Here is a 21,940-nt window from a genome sequence, read left to right on the forward strand (position 1 = left end):
CCCCAGGAAAAAAAAAAAAAAAAAGACCTGCAGACCATCATCCCATCACTACTCTGTGCGAGGAATCTAACATAAACAATGTCAATGAGAATCACTGTATTTAACAAACTCCAGGACACTCCACGGCACTGTTTGTAAGATATAAATCGAGCCTTGTTTTATTTCCCTGTTCTGCTAAATTCAGATGTCTGCTTCATTTTAGACCCAGGCCCCCTGAAAAGAGCTTCCCAGGCTTTAGTCAGTACTGTCAAATGTGCATATTCAGTGAGGCGTTCAGAACGGCGAATGAGAAACATGACCTAGACGATGCCCATTTAGATGCGGGTGATTGAAGGGCTACCATACTGTGGTGGCCAGAAGTGGTGCTCATCCAGCATTTCCAGCTCTCGGACTTCTGGGCACATGGCAAGCCTCTGTCCTCCCGTACTGGGTCTCTGGCCCCTGGATTGTGAGCAGGAGTGCTGGGTGTGGCTTCTAGCCAGGACATTTCATAATGCCATGCAAGACCCTCCAGAGCACTCACCCCTCTGCCAAGGTGACTGGCAAGTTTCCAGATGGGGACTGTGCTACCAGCCTGGGATCCAGAGAGAGGTCAACTACAGCACTGGGAGTCACCCCAACCCGGCCCACCAGCAATGGATACACAGCATGAGCAAGAAACACACTGATGTTAGTATGAGCCCTGAGATGTGAAGGTTGTTTGTGATCTCAGCATAAACTCGCCCCTCCTGCCCGAAACTCCAGACAAATGGTGCCATGAAAAAGGGCTTGATGTCTCTCGTGATAAGTTAGCAGATCTGTGTAATTTAGTATCTGGAGCTAAATGTTATTATCTTGTCAGGGAAAGATCCCTCAACCCATAGTTCACTTGGACCCCAATCATCATGTTCTAAAATCTGAATTAAATAGACCAAGCAAAATTGAAGAGAGAAAATAACAGTTGTAACCTTCCAAACTGCCAGTTCTAATTTATTGATCTGTCAAGGTTCTTAGTTGTAAACAATAGAAACCACTCTGACTAGTTAAGCAGAAAAGGAATTGATTAAAGATTTATTAGCTTACAGAATCTCAAGGGCAGGAATATCACCCTACTCACCAGTATAGACTACACTGGCCCACTGCTGGGCACAGACACCATGGCTCATTTCACCACCCTGGGCACCGGATACCTCCTCTAGAACCTCGGCCACCATGCCACTCTGTGGTCCTCATGCCACCGACTTCTTCGAATCTCTAAGGTACCAACCAAATTCTCATGCAGGTATACCGTGAATGCGCTCAAGGTGCAAGGAAGAGTGAGAAAGTTATTTTTTGGCTTTTTTTTCTTAGAAAGGTGGAGAATTCCTCAAACATAGGAGGCAAATTCAAAGGTGTGGTCAAAAAGAATGATATATAGCCACTACCCATGGGGTCATGAGTCATAGGAAAAACTAAGGTCTGCGATGCTCATTTCAGTCCATAATCAAGTTCCCGGAGCCCTTCTGGTTTCTGCAGCTCTTCCTTAGATCTACCCAGGTAACTCCTCCAATGAATCCCTGTTTTAACCAGTTTCAGTGGACTTCTGTCGCTTGCAACCAAGAGACTCCTAATATAGAAGTAATCGTATGTTAAAGAATCTCAAGCTAGCCAGTTGCAAACAGGGCTGTAAATATTTAGATGCTCTGAAGAATTTTTCAGATTTTTTTTTTTTTGCATTGACAGGAATAAATCAAAGAACATAAGACTAACTTTGGCTTGAAAACCCTAATTGGGATAATGGGCTGCATACTGATTACGTTTACTTTCTCTACTAAAAGTCCTCACAAATAACTTCTTATTTAAATAAAAAGAAAAATATTGTATCTACAAAGATCTTGTGTGCATGTACCCAACTGAATTAAAAAAATGAGAAATATGGAGAAGATGCCAACTTATTGCCAAATGCTACGTGAAAATAAGGTTATCTATAAGAATATATCTAGGGCGCCTGGGTGGCTTAGTCGTTAAGCGTCTGCCTTCGGCTCAGGTCATGATCCCAGGGTCCTGGGATCGAGCCCCGCATCGGGCTCCCTGCTCAACGGAAAGCCTGCTTCTCCCTCTCCCACTCCCTCTGCTTGTGTTCCTGCTCTCGCTGTCTCTGTCTCTGTCAAATAAATAAATAAAATCTTTAGGGAAAAAAAAAAGAATATATCTAGAGAGATATAGCTAACCAAGAAATGAATAGCTAACCAATAAAGAAATACACACAGAGACACAGATGGTAGCATATTAAAAAACAAACTAACAAAAAACCTACACTGTGTTTCGAGGTGCTCAGGTTCAAGATCCCTGAACTGGACTAGTTAAAATAATAGAATAAAATATGAGAAAAACAAAACCCTAAGGGCAAAACTGTACAATAATTATACTAAATGGTTAAGGAATGCCAAGGACTTGACTTCTTGGGGTAACTTAGGGAAGGTTTCCCCTTTCTCTAAGAACGGCTTCTGGGACAGGAAGGGGACTCCTGGGCTCTGTTTCTGGCTGTGGCTAAAGCTGGCTGATCCAAGGTGACTATCTAGAGACATCAAGCTGGAGTTGAGGGAGGCGAGTCTTGTTATGGTCACACTCTAGGGAGAAGGTCAAGGAGAGCTGGGATTTCCTGAGCAGCCCTGCTCCTTCTCTGCACAGAGTGGTCACTTAACTCTTCCTCCAATTCAGTGAGAAGTCCTCAAGTTTTCCCAATAAATTTCTTTAATTTTTTTGTTTTCGCTTTTTTTGCTTAAGCTAGGTCACAGCCCATTCTTTCTTGTTTACAACCAAAAGAACATTACATTAACTAAGTATACTCCCCTACAATCTTACTCTCCCCATTATCCAACTCCAGCCTTAAGAAACTCATCTTTCTTTACTAGGAATGACTGAAAAGGGCCTTTGGCTTCTGTGCATCTAGTTTTTGTGTGCCCTGGGGCCATCGAGCTTAGCAGCATTGACCTCACTTGTCACTTTTTAGGAAAAACAATTGTTAATTTTGACATCTGGCTAATGGGTTGCAACTTCAAATGCCTTCGGAGATCAGACAGGCAAAGTAAATGGAGAGAGCGCTGAGCTGGATTCCACTGGACACTATACGTCCCATCTAATGACATTTATGTTCAAATATTTAAAACACTGTATGGTTCAAACAAAATTCTTCATGGACGAAATCTACCTCCTGAGCCATCCACTAACAACCCAGCTTGCTATTAGTTTAAATTACATATGGTCCTACTCTGTGAGACTCCTACAACTCAATTTTGTTTCAAGCATTTGAACAGGATAAAAATGCTTCTTACAAAGCAGAATTTCCCATCCTCTCTCAGCAGAAAACTCCACAGGCCATCAAAGGGACCCATGTGAGGTCTCCAGAGAACTCAAGGGCTGCTTTTTTTAAAAAGAAGTTTATCAGTGCTAGTAGATTCCTTCTTTCGTGTGTGTCTCACGGTAAATGAAGCAGGCTCCTGTTACTTTCTGTGAATCACAGAATAAAGAGCCAAATTCCTTAGAAGCATGAGGACTCCAAAGGTGTCAGCACAGATGGAAAAACCCAAATGCCGACCACCCTTGACAGTCTCCAGTTTAACTACACAACTCTGATTCTCTTCACAGACGAAAAGGGAAATCCAATTCGAGGAAACTGATAGCATTTTCTTTTCCTTGGAAAATGGACTGGACGAACTGCACACAAAAACCTAAAACCTCCACTGCCAATTGTTGAAAAACAATGGAGCCTCCATTAGCAGTTCCTTTGCCCACAGAATGCTCTCTGAGGAACTGCGGGGTTTGGAAGGAGTACAGAGGCCTATTCCCCGTCTCAGACACATCAAAGTTTTAATCAAAACCTGCTTTTCTTTCTGAAACCAAGCAACTGCTATTTCACACCCACATATTGCTGGAGCTCATTCAATTACCCTCGACGACTTTGTTTAAAATGAAAATGCTTTGCCTCCTGAGGACAGTGTGAGAGGATTGATTAATGTTGTTCCCTGAAGGAGAGAAATGGAGGTACAAGGCAAAAATCTAAGTAGCTGGAAACTACTGCTGGGCCCTATTTTACAAGCCATTCAAACCTCCCTGCAAGTATTTTGTAAAGAATAAGGACTTTTAAGGCAGTTGGCTTTATCAAGGGACTAGACTATGCATCTACCTCTTCCCCCTTGATGAAAATCACAGAATTAGAAAACTAAGATGATGAGAAGTGAGGAAGAAAGACCAAATTTTTCCAGATGGTTTTGCAGAAGAGGAGACAGCTTTTTTTTTTTTCTTCTGACACATTGTTCCAAAAGATCCATAACTAACAAACCAAACCAGCACATTGCTGGTTTCTGTGGCTCTGTGACTCAGAAGTCACTTTTCTATCCAACATATTAAATGTCAAGTAAAATATCTCCAATAAGAGAGAAGAAATTTCTTTGGGAAGCTTGGTTCCTGTGTTGAGTGCTTCTCCTATACAAATGAGCCATAGATTGTGCTGCTGTCTTTTACATGGTTTGCTAACCTGTAAGACAAACATCTACCCAAGACTGCATAAAGAAGCATAAATCGGGGGGGCCTGGGTCACTTAAGCGTCTGACTCTTGATTTCGGCTCAGATCATGATCTCAGGGTCCTGAGATTGAGCCCTGCCTCGGGCTCCATGCTTAGCAGGGAGTCTGCTTGAGATTCTCTCTCTCCCCCTTGTTCTGCCCCCGCAAATAAATAAATAAAATCTAAAAAAAAAAAAGAAGAAGAAGCACAAATCATGGAGACCATATCTTAGTCCTCCACAAATGCCCCCCACAAAGAACTTGGCCCATGTAATCACAGTATATGTCTAAGAAAAAACAGAAAGAAACAAGAGAGGAGGAAAAGGAAAAAAATGACAGGGAAATGGTTATGCATGTGTGGTATGCAGATTTGGGAGCCTAAGAGCTCTGATGGAAGGCTTCTGTCTATACAAAAATGCATGGGTTCCAGGGTAGTCCTAATGCAAAAAGGCAGTATTTATCCATCATGCCCCCATTTCACAGTGCTCTAAGGTAACCACCTCTGCTGTGAAAGAAGTAATATTTAGAGCTAGTTCTTGCATGGCTGGGTGAAAGAAGGGGAGGAAGAAAGAGGGAAAGAATTATATGAGGACTACACTTCACTTCTCTTTTTTATAACAGATTATTTTCTTTAAGAGAAGCATAAGCTGTGATTAAAGTGGCAATATAATTGCTGAATTTTTGTGCCTCTAACACCTGCAAAGGAAGCACGTTGACAAGAAACCCTCAGCAACCCAATTATTTCATGCAGGTTTTCATCCACCCCAAACGCCATCCTCAAAATAGAATGGAACTTTTTCTCCTTCGCCAATCTGGTAGGTGCCTTCCACAAAGTAACCAAGAACCTAAATCACATTGTTTACCACTATTCTCAACAAACAAAATTTTAAGTAAAATGAGATCCAAGGTTTTTAACACATAACTTTCAAACTTTCATTATATCAATTATTTAACAGCACATTGAGCTTACATTTCACATCTTGATAGGAGGCTAAAAAAGGAACAAGATTTGTCTTCAGGGAGATAAGAGATCTCAAACTCTGTTCCCAGAAGTGGGAGAACAGATTAGATAACTGGTCTTTTCAGTTTTGAGGAACATTATAATTCAGCTGAAAAAAAAAGGGAAAATGAAACAATTTCAAGATTCCCACTATCTAGGAATGTGAGGAAGTTAGAATGTATATCTTGAAAAAAAGTAAATAGGGGCGCCCGGGTGGCTCAGTCGTTAAGCGTCTGCCTTTGGCTCAGGTCATGGTCCCAGGGTCCTGGGATCGAGCCCCGCATTGGGCTCCCTGCTCAGCGGAAAGCCTGCTTCTGCCTCTCCCACTCCCCCTGCTTGTGTTCCTGCTCTCGCTGTCTCTCTCTCTGTCGAATAAATAAATAAAATCTTTAAAAAAAAAAAAAGTAAATAAAGAGATAGCTAGGGGAAAGGAAATCCAGGGACGATTCTTCCTTAGGAGGCTACAAAATTAAACAATATTTTAAAAATAGCAATAAACTCAGTTCTTTCTTATACATTTTTAACAGAAGACATTTAGAGTTACACATAATAGGCTGAAGTGGTAAGATTCTTATATTTTTTTACGTATCAGTGTCTCAGGAGTAAACATTTCCTAGGGGTCACTCTGGGAAATACAATCCTTTCCATCAGGCACAAGTGCGGGAACAAAACATTCAAGCTGAAATGGATTACCAGGTCGTAGCATGTACAAAGCAACTCACAAATCAGAACGCATTTCTATTGTCATTCCCAATTGGGGAAAGATCAGCATGGAAGGAAGTAGGACTGATATGGGAAGGTTTCCAGGCGATGACCCCTGACCTGAACGTTCAAGGATGGAAAGGGCATGAGTCATAGGAAAGGAGGATGGGGGCCCCACACACACACAAGTAAGAGAATCAGCATAAGCCAAAGGAATGGAGATAAATTACAACAAATAACATTTGGGGAATGACTGAGGCTAAAGACTCAAGACAGATGGGTGAACATTAAAGCTACGATTATTGAGTGCTTATAACATACTAGACTCTAGGCATACATTCCCTTTTGTTTTCTCTAATTTAGTTTTAATAAAACAGAGCCCCAGGGCTCAGACCCAGGTGGCTCATTTCTATTAGCCACCCTCACTCCCTAGTTGATCTCTATAGTCTCATGGCTTTAGTCCCACTTGTACACTGAGGACCCCCTCATCTCTATCTTTAGCCTCAATGTTTCCTCCAACCCCAGACTCATATGTCCAACTGCCTGTTTGACATTTCCACCTGGATGTCTACAAGATATCTCAAATTCAAAATATTTAAAACCAACCTCCTGATTTCTGTCCAGCCGCCCCCCACCAAAAAAAACAAAAGCTAAACAATAACAAAAACTTCTCCTCCCTCCCTCATCTTCAAAATACATCCAGAATCAGACCACTCCTCACACCTCCACCTCTACCACCGCCTGAATCACAGCAGCAGGCTCCTAGAGGGGATGGACGTGAACTTCCCCTCAAGTCACCCTCTAAGTCTGTGCATTCCAACCCTTCCCATTTGCAGGACAGGCTCCAGTTACAGATACTGTGGCCTGAAGTGGGGACCAAGATTTAAGAGTGATTCTTGGACAGGTGACAACAGAAACAACGGAGGCTGAGGGCGGATATGAGAGGAAAACTACAGGGTAGGGTTGAAGGGACATCTGAGGACATGGAGAGAACCAAAGAACTTGAACTTTTAAGAAATACTGAGTCTTCGGTCAAACGCCCCCTCATGGTTAGCCTTTTTTGACCCCTCAGCCAGAGTTCAAGACTTTAAGTACAGCATTGGTCACATTACTGGAGGCCTAAGCTGAGTGCCTCCGTCAGCGGACTTTGACCTCATTTTGTGCCCCCAGCACCTGAAGCAGCACGTGGGACCCGGGAAGCCCGTGGCAGAGGTGTGCTGGTGGCATAACATGGTGCCATGGAAAGTGCATTAGGAGCATGAAGAAGGGAGTGGAAGACCAGATTAAGACTTTACTTGGGAAGTGAGGTTTCAGAGATAGAAAAAAGTATTTGAGTTTATCCAGGAAGATAACACCGATGGCCGGGTGGGTACAGCAGTGGTCTGCACATCAGAGGCAATGCTTGGGGGAAAGGAAAGCAGGGGAAGAAATGGTGGGGTGTGATACCACAAAGTAGGTTAGACTGGGAAGCTAAAGAAAGCAGCAGAGTCAAAAGAAGAGTTTTTCCTCTCCCCAAGAGGCGCACGGTGGGGGACAGGAGATGTTTAAAAGAAAAAAGGATGAGCCCGCCCGACAGAAGTTGCCCTAGAGGATGCAGTTAGGGTTAATGGGTCATGAGGCCCAGGCCAGCTCATATCTGCAGTTCTTAATCTTTTCATCCCCAAATACCTAGTAAATTACTGAGCTCCAAAGGAGGGTAGGAAGCCAGAGGCTTAACAACCAACCAGAGGTTAAATTTGAACCACTCACTTGAGGTGTGAGTCAAGAAGTTAATGCGGTAGGAAGAGCAACACTGTCGAGTGCTGTAAGACAAACCTAGGTTATTACTTCAGTCCTCGAGGTTCCCATTCACTTCCCGTCAAGAGGTGCTGGGGCTCGGCTTCTCACCCTGCGCCAGCCACCCTGCCAACATCTGCAGTGGAACTCAAGGGAAATCAGGCTGGAGAGTGGGATCTCCATCACCGCGATGAAGGTAGAGTGGAGAGGCCACTCACAATGGCTACCCAGCCCGCTTCGTCCGGGCCTCAAGGCGAAAACCGGTGGGAAGCACAGAATATAAACAAAAGCCCATCACCTTTCTTTTCCTTTCCCTGCCCATCACTCATACCCTCTCCTCACTAAAATGTAAGCTCCTTGAGAGCAGGGCTTGGCCCTTCATGGCGGGATGCGCGCCTAGCAGGGGGCCTGGCACGCAATGCACGCTCAGCAGATATTGGTGGAACACTGAATGGACGCGGCTCAGTCCCGCTTCATTACGTCTGGGCATTGAAGGATGCCAGCGGCTGAGGTGGGAGAAGCGGAAGACTTCCCTGGAAGTCCCAGTGCGGCGGCCTGCGGCGCCGAGCGGCGGGCTCTGAGCGCGTCGGGGAGGGGGATTCGGCTGTCAGGCCCAAGACTGCACCGTCTGCCACTGACCTTCCGGCGGGGACGCCCGCGCGGGACGCAGCAGCCCGGCTCCGGCGTCCCGCTCCCGCCGCCCTCCGGAGGCGCTCGGCGCCCGCTGCGCACGTAGGTCACCTGCCTCCTGCTGGCGCCGCGAGGCGGGTCGGGCGCGGGCGGCAGGTGCGGCCCAGGCGGCCGGGGAGCCGGGCCCGGCGGGGCGCTGCGGGCCGGGAGCCGGGGCCCGGAGGGCCGCAGCTCCGCGCACAGCCGCAGGCCGAGCAGCAGCGCGGCGCCGAGCACACACCGGCGCAGGGCGCCGCAGCCCCTCCCGGGCGGCCTCTCCCGCGCCATGGCGGGGGGCCGGGCCCGGGGCTGCGCTCCGCGGCCGGCGGCGGGGAGGTGGCCCCGCGGGCCCGAGCCGCCCACGGTGGGAACTCCCCCGCGGGCCGGGGCGCGGGCTCGGACCCGCCTCCCTCCCCGCGGTCCAAGAAAGCCTCGGCGTAACCTTATCCTGCCCGGCGGAGCGCGCCCGGCCGCTGGAAGGGGCGAGGGGCGCCGGGCCGGGCGGGGGCGCGGGGGCGCAGGCGGCTCGGCGGGGCAAGAACCCGAGCCCTGGGTGGGGGGGTCCCCGAGGGGGCGCCCTCCACCCCGGCCTCCAGAGCTTGGCGGAGTTGAAAAGCTACATGGCCAGAAAAAGCGCATTCCTAACGGGGTCCTGGGTGGTAACTTCATTTTCTAGTATTAGTATTGTTGGAGAAACACAGGAGGATAGGTGAGCTGCCAGGTTTTGCTACAAGGAACAAGTTCTGATTGTCAAGCAGTTTGTGCCATTAAGGATAAAAATACTTCGCACTTAGGCTCGGGTTTACAACTTCCCTCCCTGAAGAAAGAAGGGAGGGGGAGGAGAGAATAGCACCCGATACCGAATAATCAAATTAAGAGTTATTCCATTTCTAAATTCTGCCTGAAGCCAATCCATGCTTTCTCTCTGTGTTATGAAATGTGTGGGGGTGAAGGAGAGGGAAAGAGCCAGCGAAGACATCTGACAGCAGGGAGAGAGAACAGAAGTTACCATGGCATGATGTAAATCAAATTAATTTAGCTCCAAACACACACCTCCCTGCTGTCTTGCAGAGATACAGAAGGACAAATTTATCTTTCGGCAAAATGCTCCCCAGCTGGTATTGCCATCACCACCTTGACCTTAATTAATCAGGCTGAAGGCTTACAGCCTGAAGTCCGGTGTTGACTGTTCATTTTCAATTGTTAGAATTCTTTCCCACAACCTATTTGAGGTTTGGGCTTGGGGTTTAGGTTTGGATTTGGGTTTGTTTTCTTCAGCTGTGGCCACTCTTTTTATGCTCTACACTTTTATTTTCCATACTTCTACAGGAACTACCCCACCCACCCCACCCACCCCCACCCCGCTGACCTATCCTCTTCCCTAACAGCCTAAGGCATGGACACAGAAACCAAATATGGAGCCCCCTTCCTCCACTCCCTGCATCTCAGGAATTTTCCATAAGGAGCCCTCCTCTCTAAAATCTCTCTAACTTAAGAAAGACCCAATCTATTCTTTGCACTGTACAAAGCACTTGGGCTATTTCTCTACCTCTAACAACCCAATGTAGTCCATTCCCTGGGCCACACCAGTTCTCAGGCTCATGAGTGTTTCTTTACGAGTGACTTTTGGTTTTTTCTTAGATGCAGCCCTCAGGCTGTTGCAGATTGGCTTTGTTTTAAAGAATCCAAGCAAGTACATTTTCCCTGACCCAAATTTTTAGAGAAAACCTCACATCCTGTGACTATTTATTTATTTATTATTATTTTTTGTGAGTAAAGTGATAGAAGTTTATTAAGTGAAGATACAGAAAAAGCTCTCAAGAGTGAGAGGGGTCCTGACAGGGTTGCCAACGAGGGCCTTTAGGGTTGGTCTTTTATAGAAAGCTAACCAGGGAACTTAAATCCTTTCAACATCTCTACTGGTAACACCTTCAATGGCTTACTTCCTTTTTAGGGGCTGGTGATTCTTGTTGGTCACAGGTGATTATCATAAAGACACCCACCCCGCACCTGTGACTATTTAAATAATGAGTTTGGGTGTCAGACTTGAACTATGTGCTGAAGCAGGACTCTGCCTTTCAGAAGCTATGAGACTTTGGACAAAGTACTTAACCTCTCTCAGCCTCCATTCTCTCATGTGTAAATAGACCTATATATCTGGTAGGATACAAAGATTGCATAAAATATTAAAGGTTCAGTACCTAAATTCACAGAAGGTATTCAACTGATGGTAATTACTTTTATTATTTACCATTAAGGAAAATCCTGGATTTTATCATGAAAGATGAAATTTAAGCATTGATTCCCAAGTAGGTAAACATAAGAATGTATAAGAAGTTTTATAAATATCTTATACATTGTCTAGAATTAGGAGTATCCAACAGTTGCAAAAAACAACCATTAAGACTCACAAACGTACCCCATTCAGTTGTATAATGGTGTAAAAATATTTAAGACATGAGGCGTATTGTGCTTGATCAACCTGGATCACCAATGTCTGTTGTAGACTTTGCTAGAGGTTTTATTTTCTATGCAACCAACACAGTGCCGCTAACTAAAGAAGTAATCTTTTTGAAGATTATGATATCACTAACTTATGCCCTCTGCGCATGTGTTGAGTTACCCTCCGGGGGGAATCATGAGAGTATCCTATATTATGAAAATGGGGATATTTAATAAGACTCGACTGGAGGTGGGAGGGGGCACACAGAACAGTGTAGCTCTTGAAGAAAATGGGCAAGATGACCTCATATTTTCCCTTATCTCATTTCTATGGTTCTCTAATAATGTTTCCATTATGAGGAAAAAATCCAAATAAAGTGCAATATTTAAATGCCCTTTTCCCTCATCTTTTACAACTATCTCTATGTGTTTATTACTAATAGAAAAGAACTGTTCATTTGTATGCAGCATCATTAATTTTCTAGGAAGAAATTTCCCACTTTTAACTTGCACATATTTCCCTGTGTCATGGATGATAATGAATAGTGCAATAGGTTAGTTCGTAGGCTGGAGAGGAAAATCTGATCGCTGCCTTAGCTGACAAGCCATCTTTCATTCACAACATTTGCTTTTCTCATGGAGTTGAACTTGCCATGTTCGTTTCTGGATATGTTTCAAAAATGCAGATAATCACTAACCACTTAGTCATAGGTTGGTTACTTAAATGTGCAGGCCAGTAAACCACAAAAGCGTTTTCATCAGATCACAAATTATATCCTTCTTGAGGTTTCAGCCAGCAAAATGAGTAAAACAGAACATTTTCCCCACTAATCTCCTAGACACCGTACATTTAAATTAACACACATGCGGTAGTGTAGTGGTTCTCAGTTAGGGGTAATTTTGCCTCCCCGAGGACAGTTGGCAATTTATGAAGACATTTTTGGTTGCTACAACAGGCAAGGGTAGGAGGAAGATGTAACTGGCCATCTAATGGGGAGAGACCAGGTATGCCGCAAGATAGCCTCGAATGCAAGGAATAGCGTTCCGCAACAAAGAATTATCCAGCCCCAAATGTCAACAGAGCTGAAGTTGAGAAACCTTGCTGTCACAATAGATATTAATATGCAATTTTTAATGACAGACTGTCCAAAGAGAAAACAGAAGCTGAGAGACAAGGATCCTCACCTCTCCAAAGTGGTTATTTCCCTTTCACTATGAAGTATCCTGCCTGAAATAAAGTAATCAAATTTAGAAAGGACTAGAACCCCACCCCCACCCAATCCATGTAATACATGCTCATTGAGGAAAATGTACACAAAGCAAAAGAAGAGGTCAACAATCATTCATATATCATGATTCAGAGATAGCTATCCCGTAAGACTTTTTTCTATGCATATATGCATATAGTTTGCAAAAATGAAAACATATTATACATATTTATTTATCATCTGCTCTTGTATATGGTACAAATATTTACCTATTAAATCATATGATGTTGGGATTTGGCTAGAGACAATCCAGTGGGGGAGAGGTGGGAAATAGCTGGGGGTATAAATGAAGCAAGAAGAACTTTGAGTTTATAATTGTTGTAACTGGATGATGAGGTTCACAGATCTCTATTATTGAGCATGTTTGAAATTTTCCATAATAAAAATGTCATTGAACAGTAATCTATTAACCTAACATCATTTTAATGGCCACATGTGTTATAATTAAACAAATCTTCCACTGTTGAATAATTAGATCATTTCCAAGTTTTCATTCTATAAGCAATGCTGTGATGGACATCTTTATAGCTAAATCTGATGGATTTCAGGTGGACTGAAAGGAAAGAAAGAGGTCACGGATGATTCCAAGGATATTCCTGAGTAATTGGAGGAATGGAGTTGCCATTAACTGAGAAAGAAAAGATTTAAAAGTAAGAATAGCTTGGGGTGGAAAATCAATTTTGATGGTTTGATTTTGATGGTCATGTTAAATTTTGGAAGCCTATTAGACATGTAAGTGGAGATGTCGAGTAGGGAGTCTCATTTAAAAGACTGGAATTCAGGGGAGCAGTGAGGGCTGGAAATCGAAATTTTAGATCATGGGCATATTAATGTTGAATAAGGGAGGGAAGAAATATTTGAAGGCTTAGCTCAGGGTCCACCAATTTATGGTCAGGAAGATGAGGAGACATCAGCAAAGGATACTGAAATAAGTAGACAGTAAGGGAACAAAATGTGTTGTCCCAGAAACCAAGTAAAGAAAGTATTTCTCAAAGGAAGACACTGAGAGGGCTAATAAAATGTGGGCTGAAAACTGCCCATGAGATTTGGCAACATGATGCCTTGTTTATTATCAGCTTTCCCAGCTAGAATGGAACTCTGTGAGTTCAGGGACTTTGCTTTGGTTATTTCTACAATCCCAGTTCCTAGAACTGTATTTGGCATGTAGTATGTGTTCAATAAATAACTGTTGGAATAAAGAGGAAGAAATGAATCAAATCTGTGTGCATTTGTAATTGGTTATGATTCTTAAGAGTAGAATTGCTAAGTTAAAGCAGAATTGTAGGTCTTTTGATATGAAGTGCTATTTACTAATTTTTCAATCCACTAAAAAAGCCTGATCAATTCCATTCAAAGGCCATCAACTATTGCTTTGTTGGTATCAGTGGGAAACATCAAAAAATAGCTTATTTTTAGTTCCCTCCCACTCTGCCATCACTGCACTTGAACCCACATTTGATTCCCCCTCAAATGCCCATCTCAAGCTGCATCCTACATAGGATTGTGTCAATTAGTTTCAGCCTCCCCACCCTAAGGATGTAGCTAAGTATTGAGATGCCAGTTCAACATCAGGAGTATCCATGTTAAAGGAAGAACTTACCAAGATGAAAGCTTTCAAGACCTAGATGAACAAAGTTCTAATAAAATGACAGACCCCTGGAACTGCTGCTTGGGGCTGGGATCCCTGCCTAAAATCACACCACTGCTTAGCCCACAACCTAATAAAGCTGGCTCTGAGCTAGCCTTATGGAAAATGCCTGAGGAATGGCTTAATGCCCTGGCCTGCCTGGCAGAGAGATCATGAGCCTTTCCTGCTTCTTTTGAATCTCCTAACACTGTGTTCTCCCATTCCTGGTGTTTAACTTACTCTAGCATTTGTGGACTTGCTTTATCTTTTTTTTACCTGGGCTGTTTCTCAGACATACAGCAGAGTCTTACCTCTGTATCTCAGCAATGCCCAGCATGGGATGGGTCTCAACCACATCTCTGGAATTGTTGACAAACAGACATCACACCCAATCAGGCTGAACTCAGACCCGACATAGCACATTTCTTCCAACACCTGTTGCTCCTCCATCCCACCAAAAAAAAAGAATCATACTCAAACCTGTATTGGATGACTCAAAGGTACTACCTCCAACCCGGTACAATTTTGACCCAAGGGGCTTGGGAAGAATCAGGGAATGCTTCATGTAAGCTATTTGGGAAAGAGGAACTAAAATGAAAAATATGGGTATGGGGAGAATGGTACATGGATGGGGTGGAAATTATGGAGGCTGATGGCTCTTAGGTAAGGCCTCAGTCTGGACAGGAAGTTCAAAAATGACACATACCACCCCCCCCCACACACACAGACTGGATTCTGAAAACACATTTGAGATATTGTTAGATAGGTGTATTTACAGACATTAATTCCCACAATGAGACAGTCCTGGATTTTATGACAATAAAGCAGCTTAGGTTAAGAATTATCAAAACATTGCCTCTTTCCTAAGACCACCTATGGAGCATTTCCCCCCCCTCACCCATGGCTCATCTTATCATTATGACACATGCCAGAAATAATCTCCCAGCTACAGATCACTTTGAAGTCAGAAACATTCCTGGTTGAAATTTTCCCAAAGTCAAGGGCTTAAAAAAACCTCTTAAGGTCAGAAAAGATCACTAGGGAACTGACAGGATAAAGTGAAGCACAGCATGCCCAAAGGCAAAAATCTCCAGGCTCTGTCATTTCAATTTAGCTTGTGAATATATTAAAAATCCTGAGGTCAAAAGCCATTTTACTTTCTCATCACATTACCGCTCTAGCCCTAGAGAAAGCATAAAAAACTCTATGATTTTCAGATCATGATGCAGGGATTCTCAGACTCAAGCGTGCAGGAGAACCACCTGGGGAGCTGTTTAAATGTAGGTCAGAAGCCCCACCTCCAGAGATTAAGTCAGAGGTGAGTCCCCAAAATCTTTATTTTAACGGGTTTCAAGTGGTCCGTGATTAAACTGTGAGAAGTCTTGGCACAGAGGTCCTCCCGCCGTGGAAATGGTTGAGGGTCAAGGGTGGGATGTAGGAAGAGGTTACTACAAGGTGTCCATGTATCCACGGGTGCAAATATTCCCCCTCAAGGCTCCAAGTACAGTTACTAAGAAAGGTTTAAGTATTAACAAAGGGTCTTCATATCCAAAAGTTCAGGAGACCCATGGGCAGCCATTCTCTTCTTCCCCATGACTCCTTCCTTCCTGCCTGCCCTCTGGCTCCTATTTCTCTAGCACCTGGACATCGGCAGCATTAGCCCGGCTGCAACACCATTCAGCTCAAAGGACCCCAGAGAGCTAAAGACACATGGTCTCAGGAAGGTAGATTAAGGAGCAAAGCCAAAAAGTCAGCGTGAAGCAGAAGACCCTAGTCTAAGCTTGGCTTCCCTTAAACTACTCACTGGCTTTGTAGCCTTTAAGCAGTCACCTTACCTCTCCATGCCTTGGTTTCCCCATCTGTAAAATGGGGATAATAATAGTAACTTCCTATGTGATGAGTATATAAGTTGATCTACTTAAAGAACGGAGACTACTGTGCCTGGCGCATAGTAAGTGCTATCATGTGTATGTCATGTGTTACTACTGTTCCCTGAAAGTCGGAGAGGACATCCATTTTCATTTTGCACTACTTTATATTCCTCTTGCCTTCGTGTTGAAGGGTTTGTTTGGGGCTTGGGCTCACTGGGCCTCAACTAGACTGACCTAAGAGGGGAAATGAAAACCACATCTCTGCCCCTGTTGTTCCTACCCAGCCCACTGCCTTTTTCCTTTACAATCATCACGTGCCAGGGAGTATGTGTCTAAGCTTTCCACTATTTCTGGGAAAGCACCTGATCCAATTTAACTGGTCGGTCTTTTCCTTCCCACTTTGACCTGCAGCGTTCTAAATCGTGTCCTTTCTTCTTCACATTTCTGATTTCTGCGGGTTTTGTGTGCCAGGGAACCACACACCGCTCTTCTCCCTGAGTTTACCTTTTTCATGCTGTGGGCTGTGCTCGTTTACACTTGGCCCTTCAGACCTTGTCAGGGCCATTACGCTGACCTTCAATGGCCTGCCCCTGGGGACAGCGCCAGTCCTGCTCACTTGACCATGAGCTTGCACGGTCTGTGTTAGATACAGAGCCCATTGCAGAGCCTGCATCCCCCGCCACACACACACCTCCTTGAGGAATGTTCCTGGGGCTGAAGCCCGCTGAGAATTTGTAAGGAGCTGTTCTCCATCCTCCATCCCCCACCCCCAGCTTGCCCAGTGACTTAGACGGTTGCTCAGAGAGGGGAGACAAACGCTGTCTGAAAGAATGTTGCTGTTGCCAGGAGAGGAAGGGGGGAAATAGCTCCCCTCACAAAGGGCAGCCAGGAGAAAAGCGGCTCTAAGCTGGACGACAAAGAAGAGGGGACGAATTTCCGTGTCTTGCTAATATTGTGGGTGTGTAGCTACCATTAGCTGCTTCAGCCGCAAAGTATGAGATCACTGGAATAGGTTTTTAATAGCTGAGGTTCTTATTTTAACATCTTTGTGGGTTTTTAAGTCAGCCTTTAATGTGGGGAAATTTTATGTGAAAACCAGGGAACAAATTCCGGTTATTGCTCTAACTTTGGCCCCCAGGTAACCCAGCACCTAACTCTCTGCAGCAATTGTTCACCAGCCTAAGTCCCACAGGAGCTGCGGGGATGGGGATGGGGATGGTGAATTATTTATTTTTGTCTCCCTTCAGTAACCAGTGTCTTGCACAGAGAGGAGCTCGGTGGAATGTACGCAACCAAGGATTTCAAGCACCCTGCAATGCTGGATGTGGCATATATGAACTCAGTCTTCAGGCACCCCCACCCCCATCCAGCCAGGCACCTCCCACTGGCTATACCCCAAACATCCCCTGCACTTTCCTGCCTCTAGACCTTTGCTTATGCTATTCTTACTGACTGAAAGGATAGCCCTGTCCTGGAGATGGGAAGGTTGTGGGCAGGTTTGGAAAAGAGCAAGCTGAGATATTTGGATTTTATTTAATGAGCAATGCGGCGGAGTCATGGATGGTTTTTGAGCAGAAGACACTAGTGTGGATTCAAGATAGAACCTGCTTAAGACTTTTATAGACCCTAAAAATGCAGATCACAGCACTCCCAAACCTTCACCTTATAGACTTCAAAATGAAAATAGTACCAAATAGTAAAACACAAAACATCAGCTATATTGACATTGAAAAAACTTGACTCTACATCTTCTAAATGTAAAATTCGGAATGCGAAAAGAGAACCCTTTTCCACACCTTTCTCTGCTTTTCCTTTCCACCCAAAACTGCAGTGATCTCTTTCTTCATTCTCCCAGAAATTGACAGAATTTTATAAGGCTTGAACACAGAGATCTAACAAAATTAAGTGGCCACTGCCCACCTATCCATTTACTTCAACAAAATTAGGTGATGGTGCAGCATAATTCCTTCAGAATAAATCCTCCCACTTTGGCTGCAGCCTCATGGAATGCACTGACAATAGCCTCAGAGCACTGCTATAATATATCCAAAGTTGTCTGGTTTTTTTAAAGATTTTATTTATTTTTTTTATGTAGTTTGTACCCCCAATGTGGAGCACAGACTCACAACCCCGAGATCAAAAGTCGCATGCTCTACCAACTGAGCAAGCCAGGTGCCCCTAAAGTGTCTTTCCTGAAACCCTTAAAAGCTGATGGAATTTTAAGGGAATCTTGATTTTGTATATTGAATACATTAGAGTCCTAAGCTTGGTGGACAATAATGAAAATAGTTTGCAAACCACAAAATACAATCGTGAGATTATTATAACTGGTGAGCATTGGCACTGCATATAACCAGTCAAATCCTTCATTTTGCCTAATTCCAGTTTAGGAGCAAAAGGGTGTGGATTTCACAAGAGTCCTCCAGCCCTAAGTTTTGTTTAGCAATTAAATTAAATACGCAAAGGAGATACCTTAAGGTTTCATTGATAAGAAATAAAAATCAAAACTCAATCCGCAATCTGTCACCATTAGATCTCTTTAAAACAGAGATACCCTCTTTAACATAAAAGTCTTTATCTTAGTGACCACCATGCTTTAATGAAATACCACTATTTCTGTGTAGCTTGTTTCAAATCCCATGTTAAACAAAGGGGAGAAGTTCCATTATCTTTCAGGCTTTAACATCTCAGGATAAATTGGCTGTTCGTCTATTATTCATCCACCACTGTTAGAGATTAAGTCTTTGTTACTGACAGTGGTAAATCTTAGCTGGGCAGATCAATAGAATTATTTCTCTCCCCAGACAACAGAAGTTAGGAAGATAATGACTAGCAATGTCTTTAAAAAAAAAAAATTCTGCCTTTCATTAGCAGTTCATGCTCCAGAAAAGGCTTTGTGAGTTGCCGAACAAAAGACAGCTCCTAAGGTTCAACAACCTCATGTATCAGGGAAATTTTCTGCAACTCTGAAACCTCTCTAAGTGCTTGGAGAGAAAAGCATATTCTATACGCTGACTAGCCTCAGAACCATAGGAAAGCCTTCATAATTAACACTCTTTGAATCTGTTGTCGGTCAATGCTAAGTCCTGAGTTACTGCATGGAAGACCATCAATAGCCATAAGATCAGAATAAAAAGAAGAAAGCACAGACCAAACAAAATGCTTCAGCAATAAGAATAGCAGCTCTGCTCTCAGAAGACAGACTGCTCTGACTGGCTTCACACTTTAGCCCCACGTGGTTTCTTTGGAAACTACTTGTCATGAAATTTTATGATCTGTTAAAAAAAAAAAAAAGTGTAAGAATATATCTTCTTACCTACCTCACAAGGATGTTGGAAAGATTAAAATTAGATAGTTGTGAAAGTGTTTCTAACCCTCTGAGGAGAGACCGGAGAAATGCTTTGTGGATAAGCTTGTTCTTTGGAACTTTAAAATACCCCTCATGACCCCATCTCGCAGCCTTCTCCCATTAAAGCCCAGGATTCTGCTGACCACGCATTCAGCTTCGTTGTCTCTGAATAGCTCTTTACAATCATTCCAACTTGAAGCCCAGGACTATTTAATACATGAGTGACAAAGAGAAGAAAGAATGGCACCACCCCTCCAAACCCTTCCTGGATTAGTCAGAAGAGAATTCCAGCAGCTCGGCCTGGGCTAGCAGTGGAAATATTCCCATTACCTTCTTCCTTCCTCTCCTCAAAGCACACTCTCCTTTGTCTCCTTCCAAATGTAAGAACTAGCAAATGCATTGCCCACTGTTCACACACCCCTTTCACATCTCTGCAGAGGAGCATCCTCTCCTCTTCCTTAAGCCCTAATAGGAAAAGGCGTGGCCCACCCTCAGCAAAATGTATCTTCAACATGTCCATGCTCTGCACACCACACCCTTGTCAACAGACACTTCCAACTCCAGTAGAGACCGACTGTATATGGATTTCCCAAACGTTTCCACCTTCTACTCCACAGTGCTTCCCACCTAAATTCTACATGATCAAAACCAACTCTCAACTGGGATCTGCGTAACATTCGCATTAAGTTGTAAGTCACTAGTCTCTGCTTAGGAAGCTACACCTTCCTAAATATTTTTACCTCCTATTCCTCTTCTTCAGATTCTGATACACCTTCTCTCCCCACCCTGCATGCACATTCTCTCCCACAACCTATTGTCTCCAAGGAGCAGAACAGAGAGGAAATGCCATTACTGTTAAAAATCATCTAAAAAGGGGAACCCTCCTATACTGTTGGTGGGAATGCAAGCTGGGGCAGCCACTCTGGAAAACAGTATGGAGGTTCCTCAAAAAGTTGAAAATAGGGCTACCTTATGACCCAGCAATTGCACTACTGGGTATTTACCCCAAAGATACAAATGTAGTGACCTGAAGGGGCACCTGCACCCCAATGTTTATAACAGCAATGTCCACAATAGTCAAACTATGGAAAGAGCCAAGATGTCCATCAACAGATGAATGGATAAAGAAGATGTGGTACATATATACAATGGAATATTATGCAGCCATCAAAAAATGAAATCTTGCCATTTGCAATGACATGGATGGAACTAGAGGGCATTATGTTAAGCGAAATAAGTCAATCAGAGAAAGACCATTATCATATGATCTCACTGATATGTGGAATTTGACAAACAAGGCAGAGGATCATAGCAGAAGGGAAGGAAAAATGAAACAAGATGAAATTAGAGAGGGAGACAAACCATAAAAGACTCTTAATCTCAGGAAACAAACTGAGGTAGAGGGGGGTGGGAGGGAGGTGGTGGCTGGGGGATGGACATTGGGGAGGGTATGTGCTATGGTGAGTGCTGTGAATTGTGTAAGACTGATGAATCACAGACCTGTACCCCTAAAACAAATAATACATTATATGTTAATAAAAATAAATAAATAAATAAATAAATAATCATCTCTATTATAAGAGATGGTCCAACAGGGGTGTGATGCACACAGAAACAGTTTAGAGGGGGGTGAGGAAATGAAATCCTAAGAATGGAATTTCAAGTGAAATTTGAGGGACATAAACTCAGGGAATAGAGGGCATCCCCTGCAGTCACTCAGCTTGGGTGCTACCTATTCTACCTACAGGATAACCTAATCCTGATTACAGGGCTGCATGCTACCAGGCACTGGGGACTGAGTGAGGCAGAACATAGTGATGGCTTCTCAGGCACCAGTGTGGTCGGTTTTACAGCATTCAGTTGCAGACGACAGATGCTACCCTTGAGTTAATGGAAGCAGAAAGGTACTTATTTCCAAATATTATGTGGCTTCCTAAATCATGGAAAAGTAGAGGAACAGGTGCGGACTGAGCTCCTGAGAACAACTCACAACTGCCTCCGCCATTGTTGGGAGAGTAGCTGCCATTGCTTCAGGTGCAGCTGAATCAGGAAGTGGCTGATGTTGAGCCATGAGGCCTCCGCCACCATCTGCTCCAGCAGGAGTGGATGTTTCTGGCCCTGCCTCTTTCCACACTTTACTCGGTTCCAAATCCAAGTTTCATAGTAATGCATCAGTCCAAAAGAACCAAAATCACATATGGAACGCTAACTGTGAGAGAGTCTAGGAAATGTAGTTTTTAGCTTTCAAGACTCTACAGTATAGAAAGGCACATTATAAGAAGGAATAAGCATTGAGCAATTCTACTACATCTATTACATGAGTAAAGTTCCGGTAAAACTGAAGACCAGGGGGCGCCTGGGTGGCTCAGATGGTTAAGTGTCTGCCTTCAGCTCAGGTCATGATCCCAGGGTCCTGGGATCGAGCCCCACATCGGGCTCCTGGCTCAGCAGGGATCCTGCTTCTCCCTCTCCCTCTGCCTCTCTCCCTGCTCATGCTCTCTCTCTCTCTCTCTGTATCTCTGTGTCTCAAATGAATAAATAAAATCTTTAAAAAACAAAAAACTGAAGACCAGTCTTGAAGTACTAAATACCTTTATTTAAACTACTTTCTGGGAAACATTTTTTTTTCAAGTGCTTTCCACTTTTCCCAGCCTCAGGTAAAGAGAAAAAGGACCAAATTCAATTTATTTTTTTCTCAATGACCCAAAATCATA

At 43.9% G+C, this 21,940-nt stretch overlaps 1 protein-coding gene across 2 annotated transcripts in view; it reads right to left on the reverse strand.

Annotated features, from left to right (window-relative positions):
* Positions 1–9,001, reverse strand: part of METTL24 (methyltransferase like 24) — a 156,255-nt gene extending 147,254 nt beyond the window's left edge. Inside the window, exon 1 of one of the 2 annotated variants that reach the window (XM_064597992.1) lies at positions 8,640–9,000. In XM_064597992.1, coding sequence (XP_064454062.1) covers positions 8,640–8,957 — 318 coding nt within the window. In that variant the 5' untranslated portion in view covers positions 8,958–9,000. Of the gene's footprint in view, positions 1–8,639 lie in introns of both variants that reach the window. The other variant, XM_045865306.3, reaches the window with a different exon arrangement.
* Positions 9,002–21,940: the final 12,939 nt, after the last annotated feature.

The sequence above is a fragment of the Mirounga angustirostris genome, unplaced genomic scaffold, assembly GCF_029215605.1.
Source record: "Mirounga angustirostris isolate CCGP_5_RB_7025 unplaced genomic scaffold, mMirAng1.0.hap1 SCAF_8, whole genome shotgun sequence".
Taxonomy (NCBI): Eukaryota; Metazoa; Chordata; class Mammalia; order Carnivora; family Phocidae; genus Mirounga; species Mirounga angustirostris.